General features: G+C 41.5%; 1 protein-coding gene across 1 annotated transcript; it reads left to right on the top strand.

Annotated features, from left to right (window-relative positions):
* The first annotated feature begins 3,306 nt into the window (after window positions 1-3,306).
* Window positions 3,307-18,931, top strand: faah2b (fatty acid amide hydrolase 2b). The gene is made up of 11 exons (XM_080901074.1): window positions 3,307-3,599; window positions 7,613-7,695; window positions 8,181-8,317; window positions 8,698-8,907; window positions 9,490-9,609; window positions 10,159-10,294; window positions 14,261-14,378; window positions 14,479-14,598; window positions 17,054-17,165; window positions 17,303-17,491; window positions 18,624-18,931. Exons 1-11 carry the CDS (start codon window positions 3,411-3,413, stop codon window positions 18,797-18,799), a joined length of 1,590 nt encoding a protein of 529 aa, XP_080757200.1. The 5' UTR covers window positions 3,307-3,410; the 3' UTR covers window positions 18,800-18,931.
* The last annotated feature ends 1,632 nt before the right edge of the window (window positions 18,932-20,563 follow it).

Here is a 20,563-nt window from a genome sequence, read left to right as displayed (position 1 = left end):
TCAAGGAGCTTTATATTGTAAGGTAGGCCCTACAATAATACTGAGAAACCCCCAACAATCAGACAACCCCCTTTGAGGATGCACTTGGCAACAGTGGGAAGGAAAAACTCATTTTTAATAGGAAGAAACCTCCAGCAAAACCAGGCTCAGGAAGAAGATTATATTGCCACTGGTTGGTGGTGAGGGGAGGGAGACAGGACAAAAGAGACAGAGGTGTGTAAAAGTACATAGAGAGTGAGAAAAAGTGAGTGACTAGGAAGTGCATCAGGGAAAGCCTCCACGAGTTACCTGATATAACCCTAACTATATGCTTTATCAAAAACTAAAGTTTTAAGCCTAATTATTCAAGACCTTGTCTGTGAGGAGCAGGATATTAATTTTAATTCTGGATTTAACAGGGAGCCGGTGAAGGGAAGCCAACACAGGAGAAATATGCTCTCTCTTTTTAGTCCCTGTCAGGCGTGGCCCTGTTAAATCTCTAAACATATGAATTTGTTCAATAAATCTACCAGATTTTTAGAAAAAAAATTCAGCCTGCATGTATGAAACATAATCAGAGTGGTTTGTCTGAAGTAATGTAGAAGGAGGCGGTGAAGTCAGATTACAGACATTTGAAATGAAGCATATCATCATTCATTTTATCCTGTATTTTGATTATTTTGAATACAAAACAGGGAAATAAAGCAAAATAAAAGACGTCTGTGTGGAGCTGAATCCAAACAAAGCTTCACACGAGGCTCTTTATCAGTTTCGGTGGTGCAGTGAGACACAAACTCAAACAGACTCTGTGGATTCTCCACTAACCCACTGACCTGCATTGCAGAAGGATTTTTTTTTCTTGCTGGTATGCGCTCTGCATGTTCAATTGCTAAGCCAAGAGGTTTCGTTATGTTTAACAATGCTGCCCTCTGCTGCTGACTGATGGTTGCTTAACTTCATTTTTGTTGTTGTTGTTGTTTCTTGGGTGGTGGGGGAACCTTAAAATTAGTTGTAATGTGGGGAAAAGAATCATAACTCACAATAATTTCCATTGAGAGCTCCAGTAGATGTTCTTAGTGTACAGGCTGTGATCAGCTGACCTGCTGCACTTTGTGGATTTACACAAGTTAATTCAACCAGATGTCAGCAGATGTTTCAGGAGTAGTCCTGGATGATTTCCATCCTCTACACCTCACCCTCCTCTACACTGACGCTGTACGGTTTACGCCTTTTTTTCTAGAAGGTATAAAGTTGATATGAAAGTGGAATTTGGTGAATGAATCTCAGCATAATCGGCTAAAATTCATATGGAGCTCTGCTACACTTGATGTAACCTAACCTAACAGCCACTGTGTACCAGTCACACACTGTTCTTTACTTTAAATCCATCACTGTGCAGCAAACTAACCTGTTTATCCTGCACTAACCTGCAGATGGTTTTCATGCAGCCTTTAAATAACACCTTGGTTTGTTCTGCAGCATTTTTCACAATATGAGAAAACATAATGTCGCCTGAACAGACCCAATATCTGATTTAAAACACGAAGACTTACATGTAAGTTTTAAATGAGCACTCCTTACTTTTAAATCTAACCTCCCGTTGTCCTCTCCTGTCCTGTCCTGTCTTTCTTATCTTTCTCCATCTCCGAGTGAAGTTGGCTCTCTTGCTTTTCTCTCCCTGTTAAATACAGCAACCGGACCTTTAGTTAGCAACACACTGTGAGACAAACTGCACACAAACTGTTTATGTGTTTGCTGATGTTTGCTGAACTGATAGAAACGCTGCATTTGAAATTACCTGCTACTTAAAAACAACGTCACTCCCTTAATGCTGGTTCGGTTTCTAACTAAATGCTGAAATACTGCAAAAAAATATCCCACTGTCTCACTTTTAATCCCTGACTTTGGCACACGTAATATGCACAAATACATGAAATAACATATCATTACATACAAACACACTGTTATCAAAGTTACCCTCAAAAGTAGCTCTTATCGCCAAACATTGTCGTGAGGCAACAAAAACAAAAACTGGATTTCTGAGCATGCAAAATTTAAAATAACTTCATAAACCTGCCTCTACGTCTTTTTACACTCACGTGTGTTTTAGATTTACAGTTTATGTCATTTTAAATATGATTACAAGGACAAACAGAAAAGGATGCCCCACCTTCAAATCATACTGGATACTAACTCAAACATCTTATTGGCCTGAAATTTGATACTTTTCCAGTACTGATACTAAATACTAATGGAGAACAGTTCAAGATGCAGTGTACTTGGTATACTGTATTTTCATCTTGTTAAGTATAGATATCATACTGTATCTATACTTTATCAGAAACTTTGTTCACAAAATCCAAGTTATTTTCTTATAACTCATATAAACAAGTGATACTGGGCAGCAAACATCAAATAGAAGGCTATCTATGTTTTGCAGGCACTAGTTTAACAGCCACAACCAAGTAATTTACGCAACCACATTTACATTACACTCATAGTTAAACGTTACCTTTAATTACCCTGAATGGTGGCATAGGTCACTGACAGGTAAACCACAATATATTGTTTTATGTTCCGGTAGTAATTTTCAAAATAAAACGTCTCCGCCGCACAACTGCTTCAAAGTACTCTGACCCTATCACACTTCATGCATTTTTTGCATAGTAATGCACTCAGTAAAAATAATGCTGTTTGCTGATGCAGATGATGAGATACAGTTAAAAGCTCCTGGAAAATTTGGTTAACCTAGTTAGTTAATAACGCCATTATGGTTTAACAAAAAAGGTAATTAAAAAAAAATATTAATAGAAGTAAAAACTGATATGCAGACAACTGTCAGTAGTAAAAAGCTATCAGTTAAATAATTACATCACAGTTCTACTGAAATAACAGTGTACAAGTGATGAAAAGTCAATAACAACATGCACTGTGCAGAATTTAAAAAAATGAAAACACTTGTAATATTGTTTTATAACAATATATTAAAAATGAATGTTTTGTTTTCAAAAAGTATCACCAAATAAGTGTGAATGACTAATAAAACTCTCCAATGAATAGTCGTACTTGAGGTACATAAACTACTTATTTGATCAAGCAGGAAAGTAACTACTAAGCACTAACTGAAGCAGAAGGAAATATTATGCATTTTTCTCTTTACTGTTTGGAAAGTAGTGGAATATTGTATTAAGCAGCATAAGATGGAAATCTGAGTAAATTCCAAAAACTGACTTTAGTACTGGAGTATTTTGGCCCTTTAAAATGAGGTAATGATTTTGTTTTGAAAGCAACCGCTTCATTTCCGGTGGCGACCTAACTGTCGCTAACTTGTCTCGCGGATGTATATAAAAAGATCGGCTGCTGTAAGCTAGGAAGTGTTCTGACTGCGGTCGACCAGCCGGTGATCTTCCGTCCTCTCACGCGCTTGAAACATGGCTCTGAGCCGGCTGGAAAGAGCTCAGGTATGGCTGTTGAAGGCGGTCACGGAGGTCCTCGTCATCGTTTTTCGCTTCTTCTCCCCTCGGAGACCTGCTCTGTCCGGGAAGAAGCTCCCGCCCGTCAGAAACCCGCTGCTGCTTATGTCGGCGACGCAGCTCGCCAAGAAGATCCGGCGAAAACAGGTGTGTACCCGGTCAGACCTCCCGGCTGGAGGAGGAGAGGGGTGTGTGTTTGTTTAACACTTGCTCCAAGCGAGTAGATTTAACCATCTTCATGTCAGTTTGATTTAGACTCACATAAGCCGGTGTTAAATCTGGAGGTCATGGGTTGTCATGTTTCTTACATCCCCTCTTTAGCTTCTATTTCCATTCTTATTTCTATTTACAATCACTGGAGCTGAAGCACCTTGGTCCGCTCCTCAGGGACGGTTTCCCAACGCTTGCTTTCTGCTCCCAAGTCTCCACGCCCACAGTAAGACAGTAACACCTGTGGAATAACAACACACCTGTGCTGCCTGTACAGCCAGAATGGGAGCAGCCTTTTGTCGGGCTGTGCTTTGCTCCAGACAGATGTGTGGAACTTGGAGGTGAACAAATCGTGTACTTGTTGCTAGGTTTTATTGGAACGCACACATGGCGCATGTGCAGGTGCTGCTTTCATGTGGCGCTGGAGCGGTAAATGCTGATTAATGAGTTACTCACAAATGTTTTAACAGCTTTTGGACAGACATTCCGAGATGGGATGAGATAAAAGAAAGTAACATCTTTAGGAAAGACTGCTCAGTGATAACATTAAAAAAAAAAGAAAAGAAAACTACAATAGTGCAGGAAGCAGGGGTTCCCAAAGTGTGGGCGCGGGACACCCATTTGGGCCGTGAAGCTGCTGTGAGCTGCGGGCCCTGAGAGGAGAGAGAGTTTTCAATGATTTATAAAACAAACAAACAAACAAAAAAACCCAAATAAGACTGTTCATTTTTAATTTTAAACTTGTATCCACCTTAGAGCTGGGGTGTCAAACATAAGGATCTGGGGCCAGAATTGGTCAGGCAAAGACTCCAATCTGGCCATGCACTGCATGGCTCTGGAATGGGAGGGGCATGCATTTTGTATTTTTAACAGATAACAGCTTCTGTGACATTATACCAAAGTAATTAAGTAATATAAAACATTTAACAAAAGATGTTTTTTCACATAATTGTTCTGAGTAAATAAAAAAATCTTCAGTGTTATAATTAAACGATGGTCTGGGCAATGACCTACTAGAACTTTACTAGAAGTAATCTCTTATAATTTGAGCCCAAAGACTGCTTACTACAGCACCATTTCTTTATAATGTAGAAAAACTGAGATGTATGGTTATTTGCACTTTTTTGTCTTATATTAAGATATCGGGAATTAAACGTGTCTTTAAACCTCTTTACAATGACAGTTTCATTGGTCACACCTTGAGAAACGCGCACCTTTCGCGCACATATATACTTTTAGTATGACTCCAGTGTGGTGTGCAGGGGATGAGAGGCATCATCCACAGTACTAAGTGCTTTCCTCTGTATCCAGGACTGAATCATCATCCCCGATGAGCTCATTGAGTCTATTTGCATCAGCTGCTCCACCGCACAGTAGCATAAAAGCTGACACTGAAATCACCAAGTCTACTGAGGGGTGGGGGAAAAAACAGGCTGTTACTGAATGACCTTTCCTGTACAGGGCCCCTTTGTTTTTAGATTACAGTATCTTATTGTAATCTAATTCACTCTGGATAACTATATCAAACAGAAGGCTTGATGTTTGGTGGTAGGGCCCTGTTTTGGACATAACCTGTATAAAAGATGGATGTAACTTTTGGCCAGGAAAAATGAAGCTAATGCCTTAAACCTGCATTCTTCCTAATGACCAGCAGAGGGCGATTCCACTGATTACAGAAAACTTCTGGCCTGACAACGTTTACAGAGGTCACTTCTGTAAACTCCTTATTTCCTGATAATTTCCTTTGGTCTCAGTTACTAGTTTCAGTTAGGGCTGCTCGATTATGGCAAAAATGATAATCACGATTATTTTCACTGAAATTGAGATCTCGATTATTTGACGATATTTATTTAACCCTTTAAGACCTACTATAGAACAAAGTCCGCCAGAGCTTATATTATTTTTTTTACATGTTGTAGTGCCATTTGTGGGAGCATTTCAAGTTGCTATACAACTGTTATAGCCCATTTTAATAATATGTATGCATTAAGTCCATAGTAACTACATTAATTACAAAAAAGTGCAATAAACTACAAAAAAATAGAAAATCGGTTTTGTTTTTTTACATATATTTCTACTTAGAGAAATTTAAGAGGTTTATCCCTCAAAACTTTAAATACAAAAAAAGTTGCAAAAAATAGTTTACAACAACAGGAAATTTATTTTGAGTGTCTTCATAGTTTTATTTTTGAGATACACCAATTTTTATATACTGCAGGAAAAACGAAAAAACAATCCTATGATGCAAATTTGCAAAGAAAACAGCATGTGCATCAAAATAAACTATTTCCAGCAGTGCAATTCGAGTTCTAAGCATCCCAGAAACTATTCAGAAAAGTCAAACATGACCAGTATAGGCTTTTAAGGCCTACAAGTAAAAAAACTACATTTTCCGCGAAAATGATGTCACTTCCGGTTTCGGGCAGGAAATGGCGGACATGCGATAGTTCGCGCTGACGTCTGTTTCATTGTGGGAAGTGTTACGAACAGCTGATCAGATCGGCAAAGCGTGTTTCTGGAATATTATGTTTTTGTTGCTGCAAGCGCTTTTTATGCAATTTTTGCAAAGCTTTATGTGGAAGGAAACCGTGACCGAGGACAAGCTGATGGCATCAGATGTAAGTACAACTCCTCCGGTTTCATATGCAAAAAAAATTATTGCGCTAGCTTACACGGTTCAGGTTCTACAGGGATTTAAAAATAGTTACGCAAAACGGAGCGTGCTGCTCTGACCGGCTTTAAAGGGTTAACAATGACTTTAAAAAATAATATAAAATAGTGTGCAACACCACTGAAGTTTTTTTTTACCTCTCTTTTCAACCAACAGCAGTCACTCTCCTCTCCAAATAACTTCTGCTTAGCTTTCCGAGCTTCCCTCGGGTCCTCTTAATCAGCGGTCCCCAACCTTTTTTGCGCCACGGACCGGTTTATGCCCGACAATATTTTCACGGACCGGCCTTTAAGGTGTCGCGGATAAATGCAACAAAAAAAAAAAAAAACTAGTACCGGTACCGAAAAAAAGAAGATTTATTCATAACACACGTGAAAAGACCCAGGAAAACCGAGTTAACAATCAAAACGATAACAAAATAATGCTGAAAACCGATTAAAAACCCTGAAAACCATACATTTCACACCTGAGCCTCAACTCTCGCGGCCCGGTACCAAACGACTCACGGACCGGTACCGGTCCAAGGCCCAGGGGTTGGGGACCGCTGCTCTTAATTGTTGTGACGCGTGTTCGAATTGCAGAGAGGTGCGCTGGATTTGCCCCATGGAGCAGCGCGAGAGTAAAGCATGAGGGAGGGGCTAATAATCGGCTCAGTCATTTTTAATGATCGGTGAAAGCCCAGATCGTAATCGTGATTAAAATTCGATTATTTGAGCAGCCCTAGTTTCAGTAAAACAAAACATAAAATCCATTTTTTAGTTTATGGTTATTGTAAGAGTAGGAAAGGATTACCCTGGTAATGCTAACAGCTTGTCAATCAAAATTGTTAGCCAATAAGTGTGGAGTGTCACTGGCACATCCACTGCTCACTCATAAAAAACATGTTGATATTAAGTGCTCAGCTACAGACTTCAATGACACATCACTGTAGCTTTCCTCCTTCTTTTTTTTTTTTTTTTTTTTTTTTTTTTTAAATAGCGTCTGTGATCCTGGGAGAGCAGCAGGCATCAGTGACAGGAGACGTAGCAGAAACAACTTGAAAGGAGGAACTGTGGGTTGCAAAGCGGCTTGCAGCTGTAGAGAAGCTGAAGCAGCTTTTATAATCCACCCTAAAGACACTGAAGTCAAAACCTTATTTCCTTTTTTAATTTTTTTTTTCTTTAGGACAAATCATATTCAAGTTTCACCCTCAGTTTGACTTGTTTTCCTGTTCTGTGACATTCTTTCTGCAATGAACCATAACATGTCCTTACGTGGTCTAAATGTTATGTCCCTGCAGGTGTCCAGCGTAGAGGTGGTGCAGGCTTACATTGACAGGATCCAGGAAGTTAACCCTTTTGTGAATGCTGTTGTGAAAGACAGGCAAGAAACGATCATCTCTATTTCCCTGATGTCTGATAGTGTGCTCTTGAGCTGCAGTTATTGATTATTTTGTTGACAGGAAGACAGAAACATTTTCCTGGCCCAGCACAGGGTATGATGATGTGAGGCTTTTTTTTTCTTTAACTCAGAAATGAAACTGAAAATGAAGATGTATCAATATATCAGCCTTGAAGAATGCCATCAGACTATTGGGATAAAAACATGGTGTTTAACCTTAGCAGTGCCTGATGTGTGTCTGTTCTGTCACATCACGTTTGCTGTGGGTAAATGTGCAAAGGTAGTGTGAGGAAAATATAAAAAAGATTTAAGTGCTGAAGTTTTCTCAGCAAATGAAAACATGTAATTATAGTGACAATACAATGCACAGTTTGCACTGCTGTAATTTGACATTTTACTAGCATCAGGTCAAAATCTTTTCCCTCTAAATTTGTCAGTAAACGTAAACTGCATTTCTGTCTGTCCAGGTTTGCTGCTGCCCTCCAGGAGGCGGCTCAGGTCGATAAGCTGATTGAGGAGGAGACTGGAGGAGAGGAAGTGCTGGAGGACCGGCTGCCTTTATTAGGAGTCCCACTTTCTGTGAAAGAGTCTTATGCCCTCCAGGGTAACTTCCAGAAATTTAATCTCCCGTCAGCTGCGTGAAACTTGACACTTTACTGTGGTTACCTGCATCAGGTGACCTCAGTTTTACTCAGTATTTGATACTGTTAACATGTCTCAGTCCACACATGCACTTTGGACTGTATGTATGCAAGTATGCATTTAAGCGCTGTAAATCCTCTTAGAAGGTTTTACTGTGGTAGTTAGTTTTCAAACTTCAGTTCTGGTTTTTGACTTGCTGTTCACTGAAGGAGAAAACTAGAAGTCAGAAACGTTTTCCGTCAGTTAAAAATGATGCTGAGGGAAAAGCAGAGCTGTTAGTCTTTAGTTCTAGTTAGTCACTGCAAATCCACTCTGCACATGTGACACGTCTCCCTTCTGCAGGCATGCCCTTCACTACAGGCCTGGTCTCCAGGCGAGGGATCGTGGCCACAGTCGACGCTCCACCTGTGGCCCTGCTGAAGAGAGCGGGTGCCATCCCGCTGGGTGTCACCAACACAAGCGAGCTCTGCATGTGGTATGAATCGCACAACCACATCTATGGCATCACCAACAACCCGTATGACCTGGAGAGGATACCGGGAGGAAGCTCAGGTTAGCAGCCGGTGTTGAGACAAAGTTGAATTTTTTTAAATTTTTTTTTTGCGTCTGTTTTTGTTGCCAGGAGTCGTCCTGGTTTTAATCATATTACTGAGGCTCTGGCTGTGGTGCTTTTATTTATTTTTACCTTTCCCTGCTTTCAGGTCTGGTTGAATGCTATTTTATGTGGAAAATGTTCAATGATGTCTTGTATGCAGAGCTGTACAAAATCTAAAAACCTTGTGATGTCTCTTTCTGTCTTTGTGTGTGAAGACTACACTAAACCTCTGTGAGCTGCTTTTTTTAATTTTTTATTTTTTTAAGGCAATTTTAAGCGTAAAATCTGCAACCAAACCATCGTTAGTCGAGTTGCTTTATTTTTATAATAGTAACGCTGCTTATTTCATACATTTAATGAACAAATACATTTTATGTTGCCATTTTTTTCCTCAAAAACAAAAATGTTCGTATCTGCAGGTAAACGTACTTTGTTGACTCTGTGAGGACTTTTATTGACAATAATGGTCCAGATAAAGTCCACTTCCACTGACTTATCTCTGCTCTCTCACTGTTTATCGCCTGTTCCTCTGGGCTCAGGGGGAGAGGGCAGCATACTGGGAGCGGCAGGTTCAGTCATCGGTGTGGGCTCAGACATCGGCGGCAGCATTCGTATGCCCTGTTTCTTCAATGGAATATTTGGCCATAAAACTACTCCAGGTAAAAGACACTGGCTGTGAGTCTGATAACCCCACATAAGCTAATGTTGTAGCTCTGTTTTTGTTTTTGTTTTTTTTGGGGGGGGGGTTAGTAGCAGTTAATGAGGAAAAACATGTGACAAGGATCACTCATAGACATGAACCTCCAGAGGATTATCATGTGTGCCTGCAGCTCCCCTCTGCTTCTTTTTCAGCTTTGCCCACAACTTTACAGCTAACTGCTCGCATAGCACAGTGGCAGTTAAAGCCCAGCTGAGGACACAGTGGAGCATTTAGGAGCTAAACAGGCAGGTTTGTCTCAGGAGATTTCTGTTCAGCGCTGTTAAAATGTGCATTAAAGCTTTCTACGCTAGTTGTTATCTGGGCCCTCTTCGCAAACAAGCTGTGACTGAAACAAAGCCTTGGGTTTTACATTCATCAGGTGGACAGAAACTTTGAAGGAGCAGCTGCTACCCACTGCACCAGATTGAAATCTTCATGTATGACAGCGTTTTGCTTACAGATTGTTTGTAAGGCTGACTAATAGAGGAGAAAATACTTTTTCCTTTAGGTGTCGTGTCCTGTGAGAATCAGTACCCTCCTTCCTCTGGCAGGCAGGAGGAGTACCTCAGCTCTGGTCCCATGTGTCGCTACGCTGAAGACCTTCTGCCTATGCTCAAGATCATGGCCGGACCCAGAGTTGACATGTAAGGCCCTGCTGCTGTTGCTTCATCTGAGTGTAATTCGGGGCTAATGTGTTACTTCTTTTATTTATTTGTATTAGTTTATCTACATGTATAAGTGACACAGTGTGCAATCTGTGTTCATGCACAAATACAGTTCTTATGGTGCCAAGGTAAGAACTGGGGCTTACTTAGAAGAGGCTGGAGACCTTCTAAAGCAAAGTGTGTGTGCGTGTGATCAAATTATGGCTAACTGGACACACCCACATTGATAAATTGATAGCAGATGTTTCATATCCCTAATCTGCACAATAAAATGCATCCAGCTATCTCAGTGCTAATTTTTTTTTTTTTTTTAGTGCTTCATGGATGTGATAATGATCCACACGCAGTAACATTTTATACTCTCCTAAACTTCTTACATTTTATGTGACTGACGATTGCTCGCACATAAGAGGATTTTGGATGTTGGCTTAAATGTAATATTTTGGCCACGATGATAAACTAACTACATCATGTCTTTTGTCTTCTTCGTCCCCATCACCCCCCAACCATATCTTGTTAAAAGGGAGATTTTCCTTCCCACTGCCTCAAATTGCTTCCTCATATGGGGTTTTGTGATTGTCAGGGTTTCTTTCTAATATATTCAATTCCTTATTCTTGTATCTTTCCAATATTTAAGGCTTAGGGAGTGGCTGCAGCTCAGGAGATGAGGCAGGTCATCCACTAAGTGGAACGGTGGTGGTTTGATCCCTGGCTGTTCTAGTGTGCATGCAAAGTATTCTTGGGCAAGATACTGAACCCCAAGTTGCTCATCGATGCGTCCATTGGAGTGTGAATGTTAGAAATAGACAGCACTTTAAAAAAGTGCTTGTATGATTACGTGTGAATGAGTGAATAATGCATCTTGTATAAAGCGCTTTGAGTGCTCCACTAGAAACCTTCTACATAAGAACCAACCCCTTTACTTTTTACCCTACAATACAAAGCAACTTGATGTCACTGTTATGATTTTTATTATTTTCTTTTCGCTATTAAAAATTCTGAGTTTGGCTCACCTGTTGTGAAAACAACCTAAAATAAAACAACTCAGTAACTATGAATAATTTTGATTTAATTTAAAGAATATTGAGGTTTTCTTTGTTTTTGTGCAGCCAAATGCAGGAGATGCCAGACATAATACAGGTCAAAGGAGCTTGCAAAGAAAAGCGTCTGGACTTCTTTAAGTTGCTTGAAGACGTTTCACCTCTCATCCAAGAAGCTTCTTCAGTTCTAAGGTCAAATGGTGGAGAGTCCCTTCTACGCTCTCCAATCTTAGAGGTTTACAAGTTTGTGGACAAGGCTCAGCAGGCCCAACACTCTAAAGGAAAAGAAAGACAACGCAGGAAATTTCACACCTTGCTTTCTAAAACACTCCTCATTCTGAACCTACACAACTCGGAGAAGAAAACACACCTGAGGACAGTCAGGAGAAATGGGTGAAGAACTTTTCATCTCACTGAACCTGAAAAGAGGGTATTAGCCAAAGGACTCAATTTTGCCATTTCTCCGCAACAGTTGCCCATAGTGGACCTCATCACAGCCACAGAAACAGCCATACGGATTAATAAATTATCACAGACAGAAGCAGAGCAAATCAGGATGAAAGTCTCAGCCACCCTCTCCAGCGCCAAAGTCCCTCCGTCCAACCTCACAATACAGGAAAAGAAGGCCGTCGCTTTCCTGAGCAAAGACCACAACATCACTGTTTTACCAGCTGATAAGGGAAGATGCACCGTGGTCCTAAACACTACAGATTACCATACAAAGATCACTACTCTCCTCAGTGACAACAATACCTACGAAGCCTTAAAGCGAGACCCCACAAGCAGCTACAAAAAGAAAGTTATAGCTTGCCTTCAAGACTTTGAAAAGGACAAAATCATTGACCGCCTTACATATCACCGCCTTTACCCAGGGGATGCCATACCCTGCATCTACGGACTTCCTAAAATCCACAAGGAAGCTGTCCCACTCAGACCCATAGTCAGTAGCATAAACTCAGCCACTTATAACATTGCTAAACACCTTGCTACCATCCTTGCTCCTCTCGTGGGGAACACCCCACACCACATCAAGAACTCCACCTACTTCACCGACAAGGTCCAGAAACTTACCCTGGATCCAGATGAAACCATGGTGTCCTTTGATGTAGTCTCTCTCTTCACTTGCATACCCACCACGGAGGCCGTGGAGACTGTCAGAAAACGACTACAAGAAGACAGCTCCTTGGAGGACAGGACCAACTTCACACCCGATCAGATTTTCACCCTGTTAGACCTCTGCCTCACCACTACATATTTCAAATACAAAGAAGGCTTTTACAGACAAAAACATGGCTGTGCCATGGGCTCCCCCGTGTCACCTATTGTAGCCAACCTTTACATGGAGGAAGTGGAAAGGAAGGCTCTTGGCTCTTTCAAAGGAAGAGTACCCAGCCACTGGTACAGATATGTGGACGACACCTGGGGTCAAAATCAAGACACAAGAAGTGGAATCCTTCACTGCGCACATTAACGCTGTGGATAAAAACATCAAGTTCACCAGGGAAGACACAAAGGATAACTGTTTGCCTTTCCTGGACTGCGCTGTGCACATTGAAGAGAACGGCAACCTCAACATCGAAGTTTACCGGAAGCCCACACACACGGACCAGTACCTCCTCTTTGACTCCCATCACCCTCTGGAACACAAACTTGGAGTAATCAGGACCCTACACCACCGGGCAGAACATGTTCCCTCTAAGCCTGAAGGAAAAAAGAAGGAACACACACATGTAAAGGAAGCACTCAAAACATGCGGTTATCCTAAATGGGCATTCTTAAAGTCAGCAAAGTGGCACAGAAAAGAAGACCAGACACCAGCGAGGGAGGATAAGAAGGACAGACGCAACAACATTGTCATCCCCTATGTAGCCAGTGTATCAGAAAAACTCAGGAGAGTTTTCTCCAAGCATGACATCCCAGTGTATTTCAGACCCAGCAACACGCTCAGACAAAAACTGGTTCACCCGAAAGACAAAACTCCAAAACACAGACTTAACAACGTGGTGTATGCTGTACAGTGCAGCGAGGAATGCCCAGACCTCTACATTGGAGAGACCAAACAGCCACTTCACAAGCGCATGGCACAACACAGAAGAGCCACCTCCACAGGACAAGACTCAGCAGTCCATCTGCATCTTAAGGATAAAGGACACTCTTTGGAGGATGCCAATGTTCACATTTTGGACAGAGAGGACAGATGGTTTGAAAGAGGAGTGAAAGAAGCCATCTATGTCCACTGTGAGCGACCATCTTTGAACAGAGGCGGGGGTTTACGACACCAACTCTCTGCCATCTATAATCCAGTTTTTGAGATCCCTTCCCAGACGCCTTAACGCCCACTCACATCCTGGGCCATCTGACCTCAGGAACCCAAAACTCTGGCTGATTGGGACCCACACCCGTTTTCACACCTTGGGTCAGGTGATTAGAGGATCATCAGGGGTCCTTTGTCCCTCTGTGGGGGGTCACTCCCACTGGGTTTAAATCTGGGACTCTCCATCATTTGACCTTAGAACTGAAGAAGCTTCTCGGATGAGAGGTGAAACGTCTTCAAGCAACTTAAAGAAGTCCAGACGCTTTTCTTTGCAAGCTCCTTAGACTACGATGACCTGGATGACTAAGAACCTTCACAGAAACATAATACAGGCATTTAACTACAGAGAGGTATTTTGGGTAGCCTGCGAACAGGGTTTTACCAGGGCTGTAATAACGTCAGCACTTGATCTTGAGGTTTCATTTACATCAGCATAATGGACACATTTGTTTATCAAATGGTCCAAAATTACAAGGAATTGTATAGATTTCTGTCACAGAAGATTCTGACTCAACACAACCAAACCCCAACTGTGTTTGTTAGCTACAGTAGTTCAGCAGTGCTGTTGATTGTTTCCACTTGTGCTCACAGGTTGTCCTTAAACACAAAGGTCGACTTAAAGAAGCTGCGGTTCTTCACCATCCCTCATGACGGCGGCTCTCCTCTCATAACCCCCGTCAGCAAAGAGCTCGTAGACATTCAGAGAAAGGTGCGTTGTTTTTTTGGTTTTTTTCCCTGTCTATTGCAGAACTCCTACACACTTAGGAGGAATTGTTTTACACTTTAAATCCTCGTGTGGTCTTCCACAGGTAGCCGAGCGCCTGGAGGCGGACCTCGGAGTGAAAGTCCAAGAAGTGCATTTCCCTGAGCTCCGCTACAGCTTTCAGATCTGGGACACCTACATGGTCCTTCCTGACAAGGAGGGCAAAGTAGGTCCAGAACATTAACTTTACAGCAGACAAAGAGTCAGCGGGTGAATGATGAAGACAAGGGAGAGAAACAGGCATTGGTTTCTTGCTGTTGCCAGGACTTTCCAGCTAATAAGGCACGTCTCACTAAGAGAGAAAGCAGGCTGAGTCTTAGTCACAGCACCTATTGTAGTCTGCTGCCCAGAAATGGTCGCCTAATCTGTTTAGCTGCCTGTGCACGACACACACACACACACACACACACACACACACACACACACACACACACACACAGTAATGTTTCTGCCACTTCAGAGGACAATACCCGCATCTAGATTTCCTGCAGACGCCTCGCATTAAACCAAGTCTCCTCATTAAAATGTAAAGCTTTACAATGTGATCAGTTTTTGTTTCTAACTCAGAGTTATGTGCTTGGGAAGAGATTTATGTGCCCACATAGTTACATCCACGCAGTTCTCTTCAGCTAATCTGAAACGTTTCTGTTACCAGGCTGTGAGTTAGTCACAGTCAGTTTACTGCTACTTTCTACTTTAATGCAGATCACCAGTTTGATTTAAAGTGAACTTACTATGCTTTTCCTTATTTTATGTCTTATACTGTCACAGTGCTGGATGCTCATACTGAACATGGCCATGGAGTTTATTCTTTTCCTACTATTGGCTCTGTGTGATGTAAGGGGATGTCCTTATGTGGTCTTCTCAGGCACAGTATAAGAGCATTCAGTGATTGATTGCATGTAGTTGCAGCGATCATCTGATCATCCAGAGGTTGAGCCTCGTCTTTAATCCGTCTCTTTGTAATATGAGACTCAACTCAGTTGGTTGTATTCTAGTTTTATTCTTATATAAAAGCAAGGTTGCTGTATTGAAGTTAAATCACCGTCCTGTATCAACTACATCAAATATCAATGGAGGTACTTGTTTGTATTTAAAGAGGAACAGATTTGCAATTCCTTCTGATTTATCAGTTAGTTGACATATTGCTACACAGATTGAATTGAAGACACCAGCTGATGAGTGATCACAAACCCAGTCCCAGTCTTTGAAGCAACACTTTCAAAGGCAACACTGCAACTTCAGTGGACATGGTTGCAGTAATTTTTGTTTTGCTCTGGTCTCCAAGTACTGTAGCATAAAAGGGTTGTGGTAGAGTCCAAGAACAAAAATATGGGTAAACTAGGTATTCTTTAAACCAAATCTATATCATTCAGGCATCTAAATGTACCAAGTTAAAGAGAGCTAAATCAAAATGCCCAGTATAGGAGTTAAGTATTGAAACACTGGTTTCCAGTCTTTGTTGTTTCTGCACTTTTTCTCAGATCAGATTTGTATCTTGTCTGTATTTTGAATCCCATAAGAACCAGTGAGGTGAACTTCGCAACCAAAACCCAAAATGTATGTGGCTGTACTATTTTTCTTCTTTCCTTGACCCATGAATCATTTCACACCCACCTGTTGGGTTATACAGTGGTCCCTCGCTATAACACGGTTCACCTTTTGTGGCCTCGCTGTTTCGCTGTTGTTGTTTGTTTGTTTGTTTGTTTTACTGCGTATTGTTCTGTGTCCTGATTGGCTGTTGACCATTGTCAGTCAATCTCATGTCGTGTCTCCTGTACAGTACAGAATGCGTTCAGCTTGTCAAATTTACATAAATCTTCGATCGCTAGCAGTGTGACTCTGAAGTGCTGCACTGTATGTTTGTAAGTTTTCTCCCCAACAAACACAACACTGGCGACAAAACGTTTTGCACCGTCAAAGGCAGCTACAGGTGTGTTTGGTTTCATTCTATAATACTGGACTTATTTTTCTAGAAGGTTTGAACTTAGTGTTTAAACAAGAGAGAAAAGTGTGAAAATGTTCGTGCCTGTCTGAGAAAAGTGTATAAAGTGTGTAGTGAGGGGTTTTACAGACTTAAAACATTTATAATAATTGTAAAAAATAAAGTTGGCTACTTCGCGGATTTTACCTATCGGGGGTTATTTTTAGAACGTAACTCCCGCAATAAACGAGGGACCAGTGTACTCGTCTTTACAAAGTGGGCAGTAGAGTGGCATCACTGCAGTGCAGGGATCCCAAAAAGATTTTAGAGCTGTCACTCAAAAAAGATTAGTGACACAGCCACTCTACTCTACTCTCTACCCCTGACATCCATTTTTGTGATATTTGACTGAAGTGGTTTCATGACGGGAACATTTTTGTGGCCTGTGGGCTTCTGCTGTTTTCAGGTGCTCAATGACTAATAAATCATTACTAACTTTAAACCTGAGCCTGGTGTAGTGATGCCACACAGGTGCAGGTTACTGGCACGATAATGATGACAACTTGGACAGTCTGTCAGCAGAAAATAGCAACCATGTTTGAGAGGAAGCAATAAAGAACATGGAGAAGTAATACAGTCTGTGTCCTTTCTATGACCTTTAAAAGAACTGAATTGTTTTTGTTTTGTTTTCTCCCAGCCTCCTCAGATGTTTGCTGAGTTGATGGGAGAACCAGGACGACCAGCTTGGCCTCTGTGGGAGCTGCTGAAGTGGATGATAGGAAGATCAGACCACACCCTCGCTGCTATCGGTAAAGGCTGCAATACAGACTTCCAAAGTGTTCAATAGTAGCTCTCAATTTAAAAACAAAACACTGTTATATATAAAAATGATTAAGCAATAAATGAATAAATAGCATTTAAAGTTTCTGTGAACCGACGTCTTCAGCTGTGGGCCTGATCGAGATGACTCGCATGTCCAAAACACCGTCCTCCATCATCCAGATGAAGGAGAAGCTGCAGAAGGAGGTGGATGAGCTGTTGGGTGCTGACGGTGTTTTCCTTTACCCCTCTCACCCCAAAGTGGCCCCCAAACACCACCACCCGCTCCTAAGACCCTTCGACTTCTCATACACCGGTCAGTGGCGTTCCACTTCTCACCTGATCTTATTTTAACAGCCAACATCTGCACAGCAACATCACGATTAATATCACAGACATTAAAATCCAGAAACCGCTGATCTGCTGGGACTTTCCCACACAATCATTTACAAAGAAAGGTCTGAAAATGGGAGAAAATGTTTCACTCTCAAAGCAGAATGCTGCTTCAAATTGATGGGTTGGCAGTAATTTGAATAACTTTGGGCCCCTCAGTATCAGCTGATTTTAAACCCCACAGCCTGCCTGAGTGTTGTTGCTGATCATGTCCCTTTATGACCACAGTGCACCATGTCACAAAGCACAGATCTTCTCAGACTTGTTTTTTGACCGTAACAGTGAGTTCCCTGTACTCACATGGCCTCTACTCACCAGTAGAGCAACTTTGCATTTTTTTGGAACGGGAGACTCGCATCATGGATGTGCAGCAGCTGTGTGATGTTTGTTGAATCTGTGCCATGAAGAATTAAAGCAGGTCTGAAGGCACAAGAGGATCCAAACCAGTACTAGTGAGGAATACACAAAGCTCTTTGGTGGTCAGTTTTGTTTTGTTTTTTGCACCTGGACTCTTGCAGTCTGTGTGCAGGTTATCCTTTGTGCTTTTCAGTCACATCACTTTGCAAAATAACCTTTAACCTCCTAGGACCTGGCGTCCACATATGTCGACATCACATTTTGGGTTATTTAGACTAAAATACTCAATTTTGCTCTACATGGGCCTGATATCCACTTACGAGGACATTATACTGCTACTGTTCTATCAAAGTTGTAAACGAATTTCCTCATGTGGCTCTCATTTTTCTTAAAAACAAAACTAAGGTTGAAAAAAAAAAATCTGGTAATTCTTTGTTTTTACATTCATCGGGCCCCAATATGACCAAATATCAAAGAGAAATTAAAAATGCATGTCGTGGAAGAGTTCGGGTCTTAGGAGGTTAAAGCTCAGTTGAAAAAAAACTGTGGGAGACTTCAAAACCTTTTTACATCCTGGAAACTGTCTGTGATTTATCTTATGTCTGACAGTCATTTTCGAAGTTGCTATTTCTGGATTATTGCTGTTAAAAAGATTTTGCTTTTTTTTTTTTTTTTTTTTTCCCCCCCTCCATACACAGGTATAATTAACATGCTGGGGTTGCCAGTGACTCAGTGCCCTCTGGGTGTGGGTGAGGAGGGTCTGCCTCTGGGCGTGCAGGTCGTTGCAGGGAAGCTGCAGGACCACCTGACCCTCGCTGTGGCCCTCCACCTGGAGAAGACGTTCGGAGGCTGGAAGGACCCCGGAGCAAACTAAAAGCACACGCTCACACAGTAGCAGTCATCACCAAGCCTGCAGAGCAGGTGTGGTTTGGCTGAGGTAGCGGTACTGCCTGATGTAGTACACAGAGAGAGCTAGAGTCGTTGCTTTGAATGTTTTAGTAGGAAAGATTTTGCACTAATAAGAATTCAGTCATGATTTTGTCATCTACTCTTTTCACAGACTGCCATGAACCTGAGCTTTAACAAACTGAAAGGCTATCAGCTCTCTCTGAGCATTCACTGTATGACATAGGACAGGGTGTTTGTGTAGACAAGCCTCGCACTGTTAGACTTCCCTGGTTTTTCCACCTGCTTCACTCATGTACGTGCAGACTCATTGTTACTGTTTTGACTTTCAAAAGGTCATTTTTGATTGTTTATGTTCACACTCGCAGCCACCCAGGTTGTTACTGTCGCTCTAACTGATTGGACCTCTGCAAACACTCAGCGTGAACCTGAGCAGAAGTCTCCTGAATACATTAAATAATGATTTGTGCCGCAACTACAGAGGCAAACGGACAGAGCTGACAATCAGGTATGGGCTAGACATGATCATGCATTAAACACTGGAAATAAAGTGTTAACCAAAGTGCTTCAGAGATGACATTAGATGGTCCAATAACAGAATGGCAGGCACCAGTGGAGAGGAAAACGGCCTTAATTTAATGATGACATGAATGTTGCAGATCAGTGCAGTGACTGAGGCGCATGCTTTATGTTGCAACTCATTTTAATTAATAAAAAAAGTATTGTTTCATATTACAGCTGTTTTTCTTTTAAAAACCCTGTTTGACTTATTCCAATGAAGAATTCAAGGTGATTGTTATGCGCAACACACAGGCCAGAAGGCCAAATGTGTAAGGACCAATGGGCAACACTTCAGCTGAATTTTTTTTTTTTTAAATAGCTCGTCCACCTGGATAACTGTATTCAGAGCACAATGATCAGCAGTTAACTAAACAACATGACTGACATAGACAATCCCATAAAACAGGATTTAAATTTTTCTGGGTGAAATTCTCGTCATTTAGTCCGTTACTTACGATTTATTAGCAAGGGTGCAACACACACTGGCTAACAGCTGTTTAAGAACTTGGCAACAGGGAGGAAAAAACCCACTTTTAACATGAATAAACCTGAAGCTGAATCAGGCTCAGGACAGGAATTGGCCTTTTAATACAGTATCTCTGTCAAGTTCAAGACATGAATCACAATCAGTAAACAATTAAGTTGGTTAATTAAAAACAATGAAAGTGAACGGATTTCATATTTTCATTTCACTGCAACAAGATTTACAGAAACATTTTTCTCTTGGTGTATTAGATCACTTATGGGATATTGATCCCTATGTGGTGACCTGTGCTCACATATTTAAAAAAAAAAAAAAAAGTGCATTCACACTATTCTGAAGCAGTTTAAAGTCGTGGTCAGTTCCTCTCTCAGGCTTTCTCCAGCATCACTTTTAAGCTTGGACTGGTTGGCAGGTGTTTTTAGGTCCAGGTTATGATCTGAGTTTTCAGGTGGAAGGACACATGCTGCCTAATTCATGCTGTGCTAAGACTTTGAGAAATGCTCATGCCACACACAAAGACAACTATACTTGTTTCAAATGCAGATCTCTGCCCTGTGTTGGTAAATTAACTATTGTTGACTGAAGCCACATCAAGGTACTCATGAGCAGGGCAGGAAGTCAGACACAGGAAGGACGCAGATTAAATGTTGAAACAAAACCACACTGGAGACACACACCGTCTCATTG

The sequence above is a fragment of the Rhamphochromis sp. 'chilingali' genome (assembly GCF_963969265.1).
Source record: "Rhamphochromis sp. 'chilingali' genome assembly, chromosome: 1".
NCBI lineage: Eukaryota > Metazoa > Chordata > Actinopteri > Cichliformes > Cichlidae > Rhamphochromis > Rhamphochromis sp. 'chilingali'.
Note: the sequence above shows the minus strand (reverse complement) of the source record. Positions and strands in the feature narration are given on the sequence as shown.